Source organism: Gambusia affinis, linkage group LG06, assembly GCF_019740435.1.
Source record: "Gambusia affinis linkage group LG06, SWU_Gaff_1.0, whole genome shotgun sequence".
Lineage (NCBI taxonomy): Eukaryota > Metazoa > Chordata > Actinopteri > Cyprinodontiformes > Poeciliidae > Gambusia > Gambusia affinis.
The window spans coordinates 28,829,295-28,845,647 of record NC_057873.1 but is presented as its reverse complement, the minus strand read 5'-3'; the positions used below and the strand labels follow the sequence as shown (position 1 = coordinate 28,845,647).

At 38.6% G+C, this 16,353-nt stretch overlaps 1 protein-coding gene across 6 annotated transcripts in view; it reads left to right on the top strand.

Moving 5' to 3' along the window:
- The window catches only part of robo2 (roundabout, axon guidance receptor, homolog 2 (Drosophila)), a 395,718-nt gene that overhangs the window by 22,298 nt on the left and 357,067 nt on the right, over positions 1–16,353 (top strand). For 4 of the 6 annotated variants that reach the window (XM_044118466.1, XM_044118463.1, XM_044118465.1 and 1 more), the window contains exon 1: positions 7,845–8,309. The exons of 1 other annotated variant lie outside the window; for it this stretch is intronic. In XM_044118466.1, the coding sequence (XP_043974401.1) occupies positions 8,186–8,309 (124 nt within the window). In that variant the 5' untranslated portion in view covers positions 7,845–8,185. Of the gene's footprint in view, positions 1–7,843; positions 8,310–16,353 lie in introns of those variants that run through there. One more of the 6 variants, XM_044118461.1, reaches the window with a different exon arrangement.

Here is a 16,353-nt window from a genome sequence, read left to right as displayed (position 1 = left end):
CAGCAGCAAGAGATCAATGGTGTATTCTTCAGCTTGGAGGCCTGCGTGTTGTGATTGCATCTTGGTGGTAGCTCTTTGTCTGTCTCGCTAACAGAGGAAAGAGGCATCAGTGTTTTAACGTTTGATTTATGTTATTGATCCAGGAAGTTTAAATGTGTGAAACAAATACACCGCACTTAAAGTCACAGACACAGAGGCCCTGTGATCTCTATGTCTGTCCACTTACCTACCGTCCACCTCGCCCAGAACTGCCTCAGCAAATGAACTGGACCATGACCCCCAGCCAGTTCTACAGTGGGACTCAAACACTGTTGAGTGTCTGCATGTCTTCCTGCTAAAACCAGGTCCTGAAGGAGACATCTTCCTCCTAAAAGTGAGATTTGCTTTCCAGTTTTGTTGCATGTATTTCAGTATGAGAAATTTCTGCAAAGTAGATTTAATTAATTTCCCAATATGTCTACATATTTGTAAAAATTCTAGGACTCCTAACAGACATCTGAGTTTTCTCAGAAAAATCCTGAGCAATTGGTACATTAAACTGATTCCTTTCTTAGTACAGAATTTCTCCTGTTTTTCCATGAAGATGACAATTTCTGTATTGAAACTGGATCTTGAAGTGCTCTGAGATTTTTTGTGAATCACACTTGTTTTTATAAAGAATTATGTTTCTAACAGTTTCTAGCATCAGTCATACCCTGTGGATGGTTAGTGTTGAACAACTTGCATTTAGATCCTGTCTCTCTGTTTTCTTTTTAATTCATTTTCAATTGTGTTTGGGATTTGTGTTGAAGATTTTTCCAGAAATTCATGCAGAATCCACATTGGGAAAGTACCTTATCCTGTATATTCTTTGGTGTTTTTTTTTTTAAAAAAGGAATCCAGTAGAAATGCCCATTCCCATTTGTTTTCTGACTCTTTTTGGCTTTCAAGTGTCCACACTCACACTTTACTCTGAAATCGGGTGACTGAGATATTTAGAACCTGGAAAAAGTTTTTTCTAAAATCCTGTATTTTAATTCCATGTCTTATATCTTTGTTTTTTTGGTATTTCTGTAGATGGTGAACAACAGTGCACCTTGTAAAACACATGAAAGCATAGATAAAGTTAGCAGCTCTTTGCCTGTTGACACCTGCTTTCACTCACAAATTACCCCATAAATAAAGGCAAGCTTATGCAGTAGAGTACTTTAAGAGTTAGAGACTGTTTATCTGTGTCAGGAGAGTATTTCACTGATTTACAACTAAATATAAAGATCTACTGAATAATGCTAAAAAGTCCAATTAAAACAGATATAGTCTCTCTGATCTAGTCTCTCTGGCTGATTCTTCAGAGACAACAATATGGAAAAAAAATTAAAGAAAATTATTAGCAAATAAATAACCTTTAGACCGTTTACTTTGTGGATAACCTGCCATGAGGTGATAAAAGTTCAACAGATTTTCATCAACAGGGAGAATTAGAAGTCCAGGATATGGACTGTGGATGTTTTATAATTATCATTATCTTGTTGCTTCTTTGGATTATTATTATTATTGTTATTATTATTATTGTTCTGAGTTTATTGTAGCATTTGTGTCCATTATATGGAGTAGAATCCCAAAACTGGTTTGAGTTGTACATTTGGAAGTAATTGAGAATGGGAGGAATAAAAAGTCTTAACAGTCTTAACGGTAGCAGTGTTGTTTTGTAGCTGCAGACTTTACCCATGCTGCCACCTGAATACTGTATAAGCTCCACCCTTTTTATTTTTATTTTTTAGTGCCAGCTTTCCAGTTTGCGATGCTCTATTAGACAAAATGTCCATCTGCCAATATATTCAAAAATGAATCTGTGCAGGTTATTAACATGCCCTTGGCAAAAAGGGTCTGGTTCTGTGGGGGCAAGCATCTCCATAAATCGCAGCAGAGGCAGTTTTATTACAGGTTGTAAATAGAAACCGCTGCCATATTTTAAGACAGCCATCACTAACTCATTCTGACTCTTATTACTTCTCTGTTCTTTGACTCGTGGGGCCATTCGCAGACACATTCTGTGCACAAGTTTATGTGGTATAAAGGATTGATTGTAAAGGAATGTATTCTTGGTGTAATTGCGCCTTCAGCTTCTGCCGCACTTTTGACTTCAATCCCAGTTTTTATGTAAATTGCAACAAGCCCAGCCTGTTGCTGAATGGTGACATGTAAAATTCAAATATAGATTTTTGCTGCATGAATTGATTGAATAGCTGTACCGCACACCATTTTATTATCTGCATCCTTCACTATATATTTTATTTGATTACAAAACGCTTTGTCAATATGTACTTTGAATGGACCAGAAATTAATGGCTTCCCCCCCCTTGAATCTGACGTGCTTCTAAATTATATAGGGGGTGATGGATCTTCTCTTCCATCTATATTCAAAGTTAAAGGGGCAGTATTATGTAAAACCAACTTTTTTTGAGCTGTCATGTTTTGATGTTATCCCCTCATCAAAGACATACCTGCAGTGTTGCTTTGAATCTTTCATGCATGTGAGAAATCCTTTGAGAATCCAACCATTCAACTGTTTTATGATGCCTGGTAACATCTAGCACCACCTTTCAGACATTACTGAGCAGCTTTCCTCCGCTCAGCTCCTTCAGACTAGCCAGTGTTTACCAATTAGCAAACACCTGGTTGAATTCCACACCTGCTGAGCTCATTATAGGAGCTACTTCCCAGTACATTGCTGGTGAAAATGTAGTTAAAGGGTTAATAGAGGAGCCGCCATGTTGCGATGATGACTTCATGAAGGTGCAGTTTTAGAAAGGAGTTTTTAAAGAGACAGAAGCCCAATTTTAAGGCACTAAATCACCAAGTAAAATTTAAGTCATATTTAAAATATGTAGCATTTTTAGAACACATAATACTTCCCCTCGATAGTAGTTGGTTTGCCCTTGCATTTATAACTTACTGTTCAGTCATCTGCTCGGCAAGCGCTGCTCATTCATACATTAAAAACATCTTTACTAATCGTTTCCCACAAGTTTCCTCTTTTCCCCCTGCTCCAGCTTGTTTACTTATTTGAATTGGCTGACAAAGACCATAATCAGCTTATGATCTTAAACATTCGCTTGCCAGGAGCCATACTGCGAGTACTGCTCTATTCATCTGTGATGCTTTTCTGACTATAATCCCTTTGTGAAAAATTAAACCAAAACGGAATGTCTGGAATGAACCTTTTTAGCTCATATTTATATATAGGAGCAGAACTGTTGTCACTTCATGTTTTCATTATATTCATAGGTCTAGTTCTGCCGTCTTTTTAAAATTCAAGAAAAAATTACATTATCCAGCGTGCAGCTAGGTTCTGCGGCTGATTATTTGATTATAGTTTCTTTGAATCTGATGAATTATAATTAGACGGTTGATCATTTCCCAGAGGGTTCACCATGAGAAATAATCATTTCACCACTGCACAACAGTCAAAGAGAAGAAGAAGAAAAAAACAACTATAATATTCCTCCAAACTGCACCCTTGTTCTGTGGCGGGACACACATGGGCGGAGTGAAAAGGGGATGGATGGTTGGATTAGGAATGCCGGCAGCGAGTAGATTATCCAGTATCTGGGCAGGCAGATGCGCAGAGGAGAAAATGACTACACAAAGAGCCAGATCTCCATCAGGGGATCAATTCATGGTGCTCGGTCTGTCACTTCCTGTGAAAAAGCAAATTTCATGGTCTGTTTTCAAGCGGCTGTCAGTCCCGTCAAGAATACGTTTATTTTATTTATTTTTTCTTCCTCCGTCTGCCTCGTTCCCGGCGCCGCTTCCTGTCGAGCGATCGGGCGGTCTCTGCTCCGACGTGCGCGCTTCGCGTGCCTTCAGATGCTGTGCAGCGAGGTGTGCAATCAAACGTGCGCACACGTAGTCATGCTCCAGACGAGTCGACCACATGCATGCACTAACCTATATTTGCTGAGTGTGTTGAATGCTGGTGTGTAAATTTTTTAAGAGGTTTAGGCAGCCAGAGCTGTTGGCTGAGTTTCTCCGCCTGGGGCCTCTTGCCTAGCTCCCACATTTCGCCCAGTGGAGATTCATCCTTATCGCCGTCCTGCACCCCCTCTCTGCTGAAGCTGGGCTCCTGTCCTGCTTGACCACATTTATCCAGGGGGCTCTTGTCTGGGGGTGATAAGCTGACAGACTTACCAGTATGGATGTAGGGGTTCCCCCTCAGACCCTCATGTTTCTTAGCTCTGTCATTCTTCACTCCTGCAAAAGTAGCAGACAGCTTTAGTCCCATCCATCTATTTGTAAATTTTTCCTCCCTTTTCTATCTGTGCTACAGCTACTGTGTGTAACTTTTATATAAAAAAAATGTTTTTTACATATTTGTTAAAACTTCACCATGTTGTGACACAGATAATCGGTGAAAAGATCAATGTCCTCCACCTCCTCCCTGAGCTACTAACTGCTCTCTGAAGAAACACCGCTCCCACAAAAACAACCAATCAGAGCCAGGGGGAGGGTCTTGGAGCTGTCAATCAATCTCATGTACTCAATATGCTTATGTCAGAGAAACAACTTACCATTACAGAAAAACTTTATCCACTGTAATTTATGGTTATGCTAATTTCCACAGATTATCTGTCTGATACCATGCTATCACAGTTTAAACAAATTGGTCTTTATATATATATATATATAAAGGGCCTATAAATGTTACTGCAGCCTTACATCTGAAAGTGAAAGAATAAATAACTTTAGCTTAAGAAGCCTGTTTGGAATTGGGCAAAGATGCATTGAAATCACATTCCAGGTGTTCTTTGTCACATTATTCTACATGAACTAATTTTACACAGGAGGCAGGAGAAGCTGTAGTCTGTGCCTTTTGTTTGCTGCTGGTGCTATTTTAGTGTTTCTAAAGTTTTCAGAACTTTGTTTTACTTCTAAATTTACCTCTTTCTGAATTATGAGCTGTCAGTTTAGCTAACAAAAACTGATCACTATTACTATTTGGATTATCCTGGAAATTACCTTTCGCTTTAGTAAAGCGTTAAACTCATGAATTGTTAAAATTTCTATCACCAATAATTGTAAACAGAAAACAAAAAAAAAAGATTTACTCTCTACCTCTGTGCCTGTTTGTCATTGGGAATGTACGCAGCTTGCAGAAGACACAGATCTCTTTCCTCCGATGGAGGAAGCCTAATTATAGCTTCCTGGTGTTGTTGCAGGTTTCCATAAAGCGAAGGCAAGATGGTGTGAAGGAATAAACACTGTGGTTTCAGAATATTAAGCTGAATTGTTTAGAAAACATTATGAACTTTGTTGTAGGTTGCCACAGAAGCTGTAATTAAAGCCATAGCTTATCTAGAACACAGAACATATTCATTGCTTATGAAAGAAATGGTCTGCAAACGTGGGAGGATAAACACCTTGGAGCGTTAAGAAATCTTAATAAAATCTTGATAAACACTGTTCTTAGAAAATCCTGTATCCCCCAAAACTCACACAAACATGCACACACACACACGCACACACCAATCACATGGTTAGTTGTTAGCAATGACGATGCCAAAGTCTATTTTTTTGTAATATCTCGTTAGTATTTAAATAATTTTTTTTTCTTGTACTGTTGCCGACAATTGCACTTAGTGTGAGAAGACGTTTGCTTATTCTAAAAATCTCAGGTGTTATAATAAAATGTGCAATTTTTTTTCTGTTCTCACTGAGCAAAGATGTACTCATAGTTGGACAGTTATTGTGTAGAGAAACATTGATCAGAAAGTTGTGACAGGTGTTCAATTTCAAAATTTTCCATATTTTCTTTAAAATCTGTCAGAAGGGAAATGAAAATATTTTGAGGACAGCAGTTATAAAGCAAAGGTAAAATTCTAAGATCAAATTAAACAAATATATATCTGTATTAGATAGCTCCTTTATCGACTTCAGGCATAAACCTGCATTTTTTAGTCTGTAGCAACCCACTAGTTTGAGAAGGTGGAAGACCAAACTTATACCTGAACACTGTCGTATTGGTGTAGTGGACATAGAAAGCAGCGTGCCACTATTTATTTTGGATGTGATTGGCAAAGGAGTGTGTAAAGCATAGCTGGTCAGAGTGACTTCTTGACATAAATCAAAGTGCTGCAGAAAATGAAACCATTCAAATAATGACTGCATTCTCTGAACTATGTCATATCAGACATGAAGAGGCAGAAAACCAAATAGGTTGCAGTGAAGAAGTACGTTGGGATTATTTAGAAATTGTTAATTGAGAAGGGGATTTCGTCCATGTTAAAGATGTGGTCCGTGGACGTGTGTTCAGTTTCAGCTTTTCAACAAACTCGTGGTTGGCTTTTGACTTGGAAGTCTCACACCGATGTCCGATCAATCAGGATGGACAGGAATGACTGCATGACCGGATCGGCATGGAGACACATGCAGAGTAAATCTGTGGTGATGGAGAGACGTTTGGATTGCATAAAGTGGTAACGCCAAAAAGGTTCTCCTGCAAAGTAATTATATTCATCTCCTTGGTAACTACCAGGACATGCAGACGTAACTGCCCTGTTCATAAGACTCAGCAGGTGTTCTATCAGTTTTGAAAGCCGTAGCATTGATGGACGTAGCTATCTAGATGAGTTGCAGTCGTAAAATCTGAATTTCTGTGAGTAATAAATAAACCATTCTTGTTGTGTAATTGTAAAAAAAAAAAAGTAGAGAGACAGGAAAAATCAACATAGACTCCCTTTAATGATGCTAACTAGCTTGTCATTGAAGACAATGTTGCTCACCTCTTTCACAGGGACAGGGGTTAAAGGTTATAAGTGGTATCGGGGTTAGAGCTGCTGCTTACTGACTCATCTGCTGTTAAGTGTGTTTAAAAGGTACAGACACAAGTTAAATATATGAATATATTGTTAAATTATTTCCTTAATTCATTAAATGCTAGTGAAATGAAGGCAAACAGTACTCTGTAGCTAAGCTAACTATGCTAAATGGTTGATAATCAGTCGTTCTGGTCTTCCACTGACGGCTGCTGAACAGGAAGGAACAATTTCATGCAGAACCAGCAGGGTGTTCAGGGTAAATATAGATGTGTGTTTTTTTGGGTCTGGGAGTGGGAATATTAAATTTGTACTGCTAAAACAATTTTAAAAACACTATGTGATTAATTTTGTAACTGACGGGGGCTCCATTTTTTTGTATCTCTATAAGAAGAAAAAATACATATTTTTTGTGGAAAAAAATGTCCTAACTGTCCCCTCCTATACAGCGCCCCTGCTAACTATTCATAACTTCATCACTTTTTAAGAGAAACTCACTTCAAATATCTTGCATTAATTATGTTTCATTGACCTTGTCCTCACAAATCTAAAGGTTCATATTTTCTCTGAGTTGTTGCTCAGGGCTCAGTTGAGGACAAAGCAGCTATTCAGTTTGCTGTTTGAGTTCTTCTTTTCCTCCCAGATCTTTTCTCTTCTGTTCCTGTTGTGATCTTGAGTACAAAACAGTCACATTGCATATTTCCTCATAATGAGGATTATCTCTGCAAACATCCAGCTTGTTTTTAGTTTCCAGATGCTCATTGTACTTACTTGCCTGTGTGCTAATCTGTGCTCTGACAGCCACACACACCTATAGAAATCTCTTCCTGGAGTGCAGCATGTGGATTTGCTCCCACATCATGTCTATTCCACATTGTGCAGCCGTAAGCAAAAAAAAAAAAAAACCTAAAGCGCAGAGGAATAGTTTCCCAGTAAAATCCAGAGTGAGGAGGGCAGGATGTAATTCAGCATCAGCTTCAGCAGCATCAGCATCAGTCGTGGTGGCAGCAGTGAGCGTGAGAGAGACGGAGGAAAGGGAGTGTGAGTGTGTGTGAGTGAGCCTGTGTGGGAGCGAGTTCCTATGCACTGTACCGAGCGAAGCGGAGGCTCTGCTGTCGCGCAGCAAGCTGTGTGTTTCCGTCTGATTCCCGCGCGCTCCGATCAGAAAGGAGCCAGGGTGGAGATGCGGCTTCGCTCAGACCTCCAGCGTCACTGAGAGACCCAGCCGGGACATCGCAAGGCGGCAGCATGGTCGGGATGGAAACCCACTGCTGACACCAGTGTGACTGATGATGACAGCCCACGCGTGGACTACCATGCGCCACAGCCGCACTGCTCTGGGAGGAAACATAGCCATGTGAAAGTGACTTGGCTGCCAGCAACTCTTGGACATGTATTCCAGGGCAAAGTCTGGATTTCTTTTTGTTTTTAAACTTGTGCTTTTTCTCTTGGTGCTGTCTGGATGCCTTGAACTGTCCTGCCAAGCGAGAACGAAAGGCAGATGGAATAAGGGGGGTAAGTGATGATGGACTACTCAGATTTCTTTTTCTTTTTTTCTTTTTGTTTGTTTTTAGTTTTTATCAGGTAAATTGATTCTATCTGGAAGCTGCTGAGAATATTTCTATGCCTGTGGCCAGTTCTGTTTGGTAACTGCTCCGGCGCTGATCTGCACTCATCAAAGACGGACCGCTGCTTTGAAACACTCAGGTTTATGCAACCAAGAGATGCATCAAAATGTCTGGACTTTTTGCATTCGGAGCTGCGCTTTTATGACTTACTTTGATGGTTGAGGTGTGTTCAAAGTAAGTTTGCAGAAAGAAGTGATTAGTGGCCAAATCACTGACAGGTCAACTTTCAGACAGAGTGACTGAATCATCTTGTTTTAGTGCGGGTGCTAAATTCTTTATGCTTCAAAGAATCTGTATCGATTTGCTGAAACATCTAGTTTCTGCGTGGGAGTCTTTATTTATCTAGTAAGATCTCATTTATCTGTTCTCCTTGGACTGCTTGGTCTCCTGAAAATGCCACCAGTGTCAGAGAACTGTGATTTCTTTTTTTTTTTTTTTTTTTTTTTTTTTTAAGGGGTGTTTAAAGACTCAAAGGTGTAAATAATTCATCTCAACCCCTCCGTGGGAGCGGTCCTCACGCCTTTCTCGTAGCATTTAATCCCCTTTGTCGGATTAAAAGAACCTCTAATCTTCGTGCTCGCGTTCATGGAGAAGGCTGAGCGATGCTCTCTGCACCCTATTGGCATTGTTAGTCCTCAAGGCTAAGACTCAGTGGGACGTGAGGGTCTTCAAAGAGCCAGTGCCACTATCGTGATCTATTTAATGATTACTTGCCACTTGTGCTTTCATTCTGCCTCACCCTACCTCTGATTTGCATTTCTTCAAATGCAACTCCTACAGGGTTTGTCACAAGCGTGCATCATCTGCACATGAAAGTTTTTGATGGGGGTCAGCGTTGCATCTTAACCTCAGCTGAAACAACAAAACGAACCAAAAAATTCAGAAGTTTTACTTTTGTGTATCTTTTACAAAAATGGCCTGCATTCTTGGTGCAAATTTTGAATTTATGATTTGCTAAGAGTCGTTTAAATGCCAATGCTTTTGGTACAAGTATGACTTTGCAACCCAAGCCAAGGGTAAAATCAGATTCATAATAAAATTCTAGCTATTAGTGGCCTCCAGTGAAATGGAGTGCAGTGACCTTGCTCCAAGTAATTAAGCCATGAACCCTTTCTGTATTGGACCAAATATTCTGACATGTTCAGAATTATCTTTACTTAGACTTCTGTGACACTAAAGGATGATATTTTCTGTGTTAACATAATGTTTGTAGAATATTTCCTGTGGTGTTAGCAAGCGTTTGTTGTCAATTCAGGTTAGATCAAATATGTTGTTTAGAATAACATTTCACTTAAAAATGTCTTTAACCAGTGAGGACACGACTGGTGAACAACATCCATTTACTGTCACATTTATTATGATTTTCACAGTTTGTAATATGGTGCATTTTAATACTTTTCCTACATTAATCAAATTATCCATTGAGACAAGATTGCACAAGAAATAAGTGCATATCTGTACCTTTAAATCGTCTGGATGTAGAACTGCTAGATACCTACTACATAAAAAGCTGAACTAACAAGAGGTTGACCTGTACAAAAAAATATTTAATGTCAAAAATGTGGCCAAGAGTTACTGTAGCCACCAATTCAAAGTCTTCTAAACATCAAACATTCCCACTGGGGATGTGTAATGTTGAGGAACAAATTTGGATTAGCTTCTCCACAAAAACTCCAGCAAACAATCAAACAGCTTTCAGTTGCTTAATGATTTAATCCCAGGGTTGTCCCAAGCAGATTCTGATCCAAGTCATTCAAAAATAACCAGGAGCTGAAGAGTGTCTATTGCTTAAACAGTGAATGAAATCAGAGATCTACATGTTCTTGAATACTTTGAAGATTTATAGTGTAATTAATTTCCTTAGAAACGTTTTAAGCTACTTTTAATAACTGAGCATACTATGCTGTTAAATTAACTTTATTTAGGAAGCTAGGCAGATTTATCATTTGTTTGCAAACATATATCTGACTCTAAAAATAAAAACTCTTCATAAGAAGAAAAATTTACTGATAAAATCACTTTAAAACACAATACAACAGGAAGGTTATCATGTTTTCTCACTGTTTTAATATGACTTGTTGATGATCACATTTGATAAATGTTACAATAAGGTTTCAGTTAATCATGTGTGGATGAAACGTACAGGAAAAGGTTTTCTTCCTGCTGCTGGAAGGTTTTGCTTTTGTTGAATGTCAAACAACTTGGTAAAAAGTGTTAATTTCTCCAACACCAGAGACCTCAGAGCAGGTTGCATGACTCAGCTGGAACAGAGTTTCTTTCTGTGAATATCACTGTAAAGAAGCAAACATGATAAGGATAGCTCTTCCTGTGACCCACCTTTTGTCCTATCTTGCTGTGGTGTCCTTGAAGAAATCCAACTCCTACAGATTTTGAAAATCAGAGAAATAAAATATGATTAGCTTAAGGTGTAAGGATTCAAAATTCAGCATGGACAGTTGGTTTCATATTGTCATGTTTTATCTTTCTGTTGGGTTACTCATTTTTCTTTTCCTTTAACGATTTAACACGTTCTAAATGCATCATATTTAGAAGGCAAGTCCCTTAACTACTTTAGCATGTTGTCCAGGAACGTCCACTATCAACAAATCCCTAGTTATTCATGTTCACTTTCCAGCAGAGACTGGGAATTCACAAGCAGCCAGATAACACACACAGCAGAGATGGAAGTGAGCCTAGCAGTGGGGGAAGAAATTCAATTGGATGCATTTCGATCGCACCTAACTACAATAAATGGTAATGTGAAGACAGTACCAGGTGGAGAGAAGCCTCGCTGTGTTAACACAAAGCCATGAAGACAAATGATTCGCAGAACGACCCAGAATTCCAGAAGAGAGGACCGCTTTTGTAATGTTCTCAAAAACTGATTTACTAAACAGGGTCCTGCTGAGGCAGTCAGCTAAAGAGTAATTGTAAAAAGAAGGGAGTAATACCTATTACAGATAAAACACTCGCACTCCTCTGTCGCCGAATGCTTAGTGAATAGCACTGTTCAGGATGGAAATCGGTATGGTATCAAATTTTTAGACTAGGAGAGAATTAATATCATCACTTCCCACTCACACGGGATTATTGTGCAGGCTACTACAGCTCAAATTGCTTCCTCTACCACTATGTATGCTTGTACTCCATAAAAGTATAATTACTGGTCAGAGCTGCCCAGAGCATTAAAAACAGAAAACAAGCATCTGAAAATGTTCCTCAACAACAGCAGCAGCTTCACAGCACTGCACTGAGGTACAGGATCCTTTCAGAGGGAATTCATAAGCATTAATCATTTGTCAGCGTTTTCAAAGTCCAAGCTATCTCTTTTTAAACTTGGCGTGTCATAAATAATTTTATAGAACGTATCCTGCCTCATCAACTTCATCTCCTTTTAAGCTTAACTTCAAATGATGCTGCATTCGCTGCACTAAGCAATAGCGAATTCTAATTTTTTTTCATTTTACATAAAAATTCTGTATTATTCTATCATTTTTATCGCATTTATAATATGTAGCTCTTTGCTTGAGTTTATATCTCTAAAGAAAACCAGCAGAGTCCCAGAGAGGTCCAGAGGTTGGACTGTCTAGAATGAAGACATTCTGACAGCAGTGATGCTGGTGTAATAATAACCATCTGGCAGACAGTTCCACTGCTCAGTGTTTGCATGTGAGGTATGGTGCTCTAGAACCTGAGCCAGATGGATCATTACCATCTTTCCATGGGTGAACTGCATATGAGCAAAATGTGAGTATCTGAGAATAAATCTGTTTTTATAACAGTTTACTTTGGGCTACTTGAAAATAGTGACCACCCTAATTTGCAGCAAATTTGGAATATTCAGTGTGGAGGCTGAACCTGGAGCTATAGTTGGGCTTCTGAAAGTTTGCAGCGAGCCCAGCTGGCGGTGTGGTGCATCTTGACGCAGTACTCTGTGAAAATGAGAGGTGGCGTGCAAGATCCACGCCGAGTTACAAAAATTGAGAGATGCAAGCGAAAATCTCACCAACTGCTGTTAAAAGGAATCATGCAGTCAGTGTTTTTATTGAACTGATCACCGATGTTATCACAGAGTCTGAGGACTTGAGCCGTTTCTAAAACCTATGCTAGCTTTTTCTTGTTCTCCTCGTCATCCTCAGTAACACAAAACATGTCACTGCTTCTTGTAAATAGCATTATAAATATATTTTGCATTTGAACTACAGCCTGAAGAACTACCAACCTCCCACAGCCACATTGCAGGCAGCCTACATCAGCCTGTTTGGAGGTGGTTCATCAAGTGGGAATCCTTTCTACTGGGAGTACAACGTATCCTGATCTTTATTTTTATCTATTTTTCCACAGCATGTTTTATTCATTTGTCTCAGAAGCAAGATCTGATGCATGTAGCAATTCTGCTTCCACAAATTTTAATAAATTAGACTGGTTTGATTTGTGCCACTCTGGTTTTGAGTGTCATTTTGTTGTTTCTTTGGCTTGCATGGTGTTTTTTTTTTTTTTTTTTTTTTTTTTGTTAATGAAGTTACACAGGTTCTTTATTTGGCAATAAAACTAAAGTTGCTTCTAAACAGGTTTCGAATGCAGCTTAAAATACTAAAGGTTACAGTGGGATTAGTGGCGGGTCGGCCATCGGTTGGTTTCCCAAACAGCCGGTCTGTTCCAGGCTGAACCAGTCGGTGGTCGGCATGTGTGTTTCTGTTTGTTTTTTTAGTCACCGTATAAAGCGCTGCGGCCCGCGCAGTGCAGTGTATGCAGTGAAATGTCAGAGTGAGTCAGCCTGAGAGTTTGCAATGCTATTAAGGAGAGAGATAAGCGTCCCGTCCAAACCTGGAAAACAAAAGAAAGCACTTAAGAGGAGCCAATATCCCAAACAGAAAGGAGAAAGAGATGAGTGAGTGACGAGTTAAAAAAACTGTAAAAGAACATAAAGTAAAGCTAAAGTCAGTGCGGGATTGGCTGATATTTCTGCCAATCCTAGCAGTGGGTCAGGCATATGCTGATGGACCGAAAAAAAGGTCCACTCTTTATTGCAAAGGAAAGCATTTTTCTTTGGCAATAAAAATAGTTATATCTGATTGCAGACTGTATATTCATTAAATTTTATACAGTGGCAAAATTTTTTATAGCTCAAGAAAAATACTGTGAGAAATTCACTTTCTGTTTTTCTTAAGTTGATATTTATATCATATTTTGGTTCCGACACTCAAATTTTTGCAAAAGTACTAAAAAGTTTACAATTGTTGCTGTTCGGTAGCAGACAGGAGGAGTTTTAAAACAGGGACAGGATAATGATAGTAGGAGAGAGGAGGAGAAATGACAGAAAACATGTCGGGAGCAGAGTGCAGGATTCATTAGGGTATTATTGGCCTGTAGAGACCAGAGGATTGTGGTCCAACCCTCCACTTTTTGAAAACAGTCTATAAATGATCTATTTCCTTTCAGACATATTCTTTCACCTGACAAATCTAGAAATGAATTTTATCCAAAGTGAGTCTTCTGCACACTCACTCACCTGATAGATTTTATTATTGCCCACAAACGAGTACATGGTATAAAATAAGTATAATCTACCTATTTGATCACAAATATGAAGACTATCTTGATAAAACTAATTTGCCAAATTTATCACAAAAAATCTGGCAAATTTCAATTTCTCCTAAAGTGTATGTTTGGGAGAAAATTATTTATTTTTTTAATGTTTTCATGAGTTAAAAAGCCTAGGCTTTGAGTAATTTGCTCTGGTCTTAAGAGCAGGATAAGATGCAATTTATTATATTTCTGTTTAAAATGTTATCTTTAATTAGTAGTTTTAATTGTTATAAATTTTAACCAAATTCCTTTGTTTTATAATTATGGGCTGGATTTTAACCCCAGCCAGCCTCAGGTTGTAAGGCTAAATATAAATCGGCTTAATATTACATTAGCATGAAGAATGTAAGTTCATAACGCATGCAATGTATTTGCCAACAATTATTGCACTCCAAACATAATACATTATGGACATTGGACACACTAATACCGGGTTGATGATATATTTGCCATATAGAGTCAATCCATAATAAATAACTGGTAACTGTAAACTATGTTTAGGTGTTCCATTACAAGATTATTAGTTGCCCTATTTTATCGCCCCTCATAATTCTTTTTAGGTGGCTTTGCAGAGTTGCTGTAGGATTTCTCAAACATGCAGGAAAGAATCAAGGCAACCCTCCACGTATGGTTTTGATGAGGAAATAACACAACATGACGTAAAGCTCAAAAACCTCAATTTTGCATAATACGCCTCCTCTAAGTACACAGGTTTCATGCAGTTCCTCTGTTCATTCAGTGATCCTTGCTGGAAGTGGAGAACAGCAGCGTGGATAGAAAAACACAAACTGGGGGGAATTTCAGCGAGAGCCAGACAGAACAATTAAACTCGTGTCGTTACTTTCGCAATTAATGTGAGTCGACTTGCGACTTGGGGCAGGAAACACAGTTGGGGCCGTCACAGAGCATGAGGAACATCAGTCACCATTTGTTCCTGTGACACTTTGCGGAGTTGTTGACATTTAGGGACTCAGTTTGATTTCACTGTTGAGAACATTGTCTTCAGAACCCCATGTTGTCTAAATGTAGGCCAAGAATTTTTTATTCACTTTTTCTTTTTTCTTTTTTTTTTTTACATTTTCTGATCAAAGTGTTTACATGACACAGAGGAAGTACATTTGTAATGACTGAGGTCTCCTTCTCATAATTACTCAATCAGTACAACAGGGGACAGAAAGGCAGAAAGGCAGAAACACGCCCATGTTTCCATGTTCCATTAATTACTTCATTAGGCCCTGTGCCACTGCGAGTTGAGAAGAGTCATTTCCTCAGATGTGTTTGACTTATTGTCGTCGAAACTAAATAAATAAATACAGTTAGCACTAGCTGAAACATGTGGGTGAGATTACATATACAGATATTGCAGGACTGAGTCAGCGCTTGGTAATCGTCACAATACTTAAAGCGTTTGTCTTCAAATCAGATGAGGAAAATAAAATGATACCATTTTAGATCCTAATTTAGCAAAAATGATCGCTGTTCCAGGACAAACAGTAAAGACACTGATTCACATAGTGATGGCAACTTTATATAATTTGAAGCTTTTGCTGTAAAATATTTGTCCACTTTTTTAATTGTCATTAACACTAATGGCTGACTGCAAAGCAAGGCCGACTGGTTAGCTATCTGATTATGCTGTGTCTTTTTTCTTTCTATCCATGAGAAGGTTATATCTAGAATATCTGTATGTAGCTTTTGACACAATCATACTGATTTTTATTGACATGATCAGTGTTAACCAAGTTCCTTTAAATTGACGCAGTAACAAGTAGTTAAATATGTAAATTACTTCCTAATTTATCATTATTTTAAAAGAAAAGGAAGTAAAAATCCATGATTAGTCTGGGGAAAGATTAGATATTTTGGGAAATTACACACTACGACAATGATTAGGTTGTTGTGTTGAGTGCCGTTGCTACTTGCTGCACTCTTCTCCCCCAAATTCCCCATCAAATCAACTCACTTTTCATTCCCGTCCCATTTTAATTGCCACATCACCATCACATGACTTCTAATGAAGCTGATTTCTAATTGCAGAGGAAATGACACTTTATAAAAACAGTTTTTTAAAATGGGCAATTCCCAAACAGCAAATGTCACAACCTCAGCTTGATGGATAGAGATCTGATTGTTTTATGACTGCAAACTCATTCACTATTTTATTTTCTTGGCCTCAGCTGATGCACAGGACCTGCTGGCTCACATATGAAGCTGGTCTGTGTGTAATAATGCATGCATGGCTGCTTGCCTTGTGTGGAGTATCTTTCCTTCTCGCTCGTCTCTCTCATTTGCTCAGACAAGATGGTTGCTGTTGTAACAGCCGTGATGGCATTCAGGTTTTT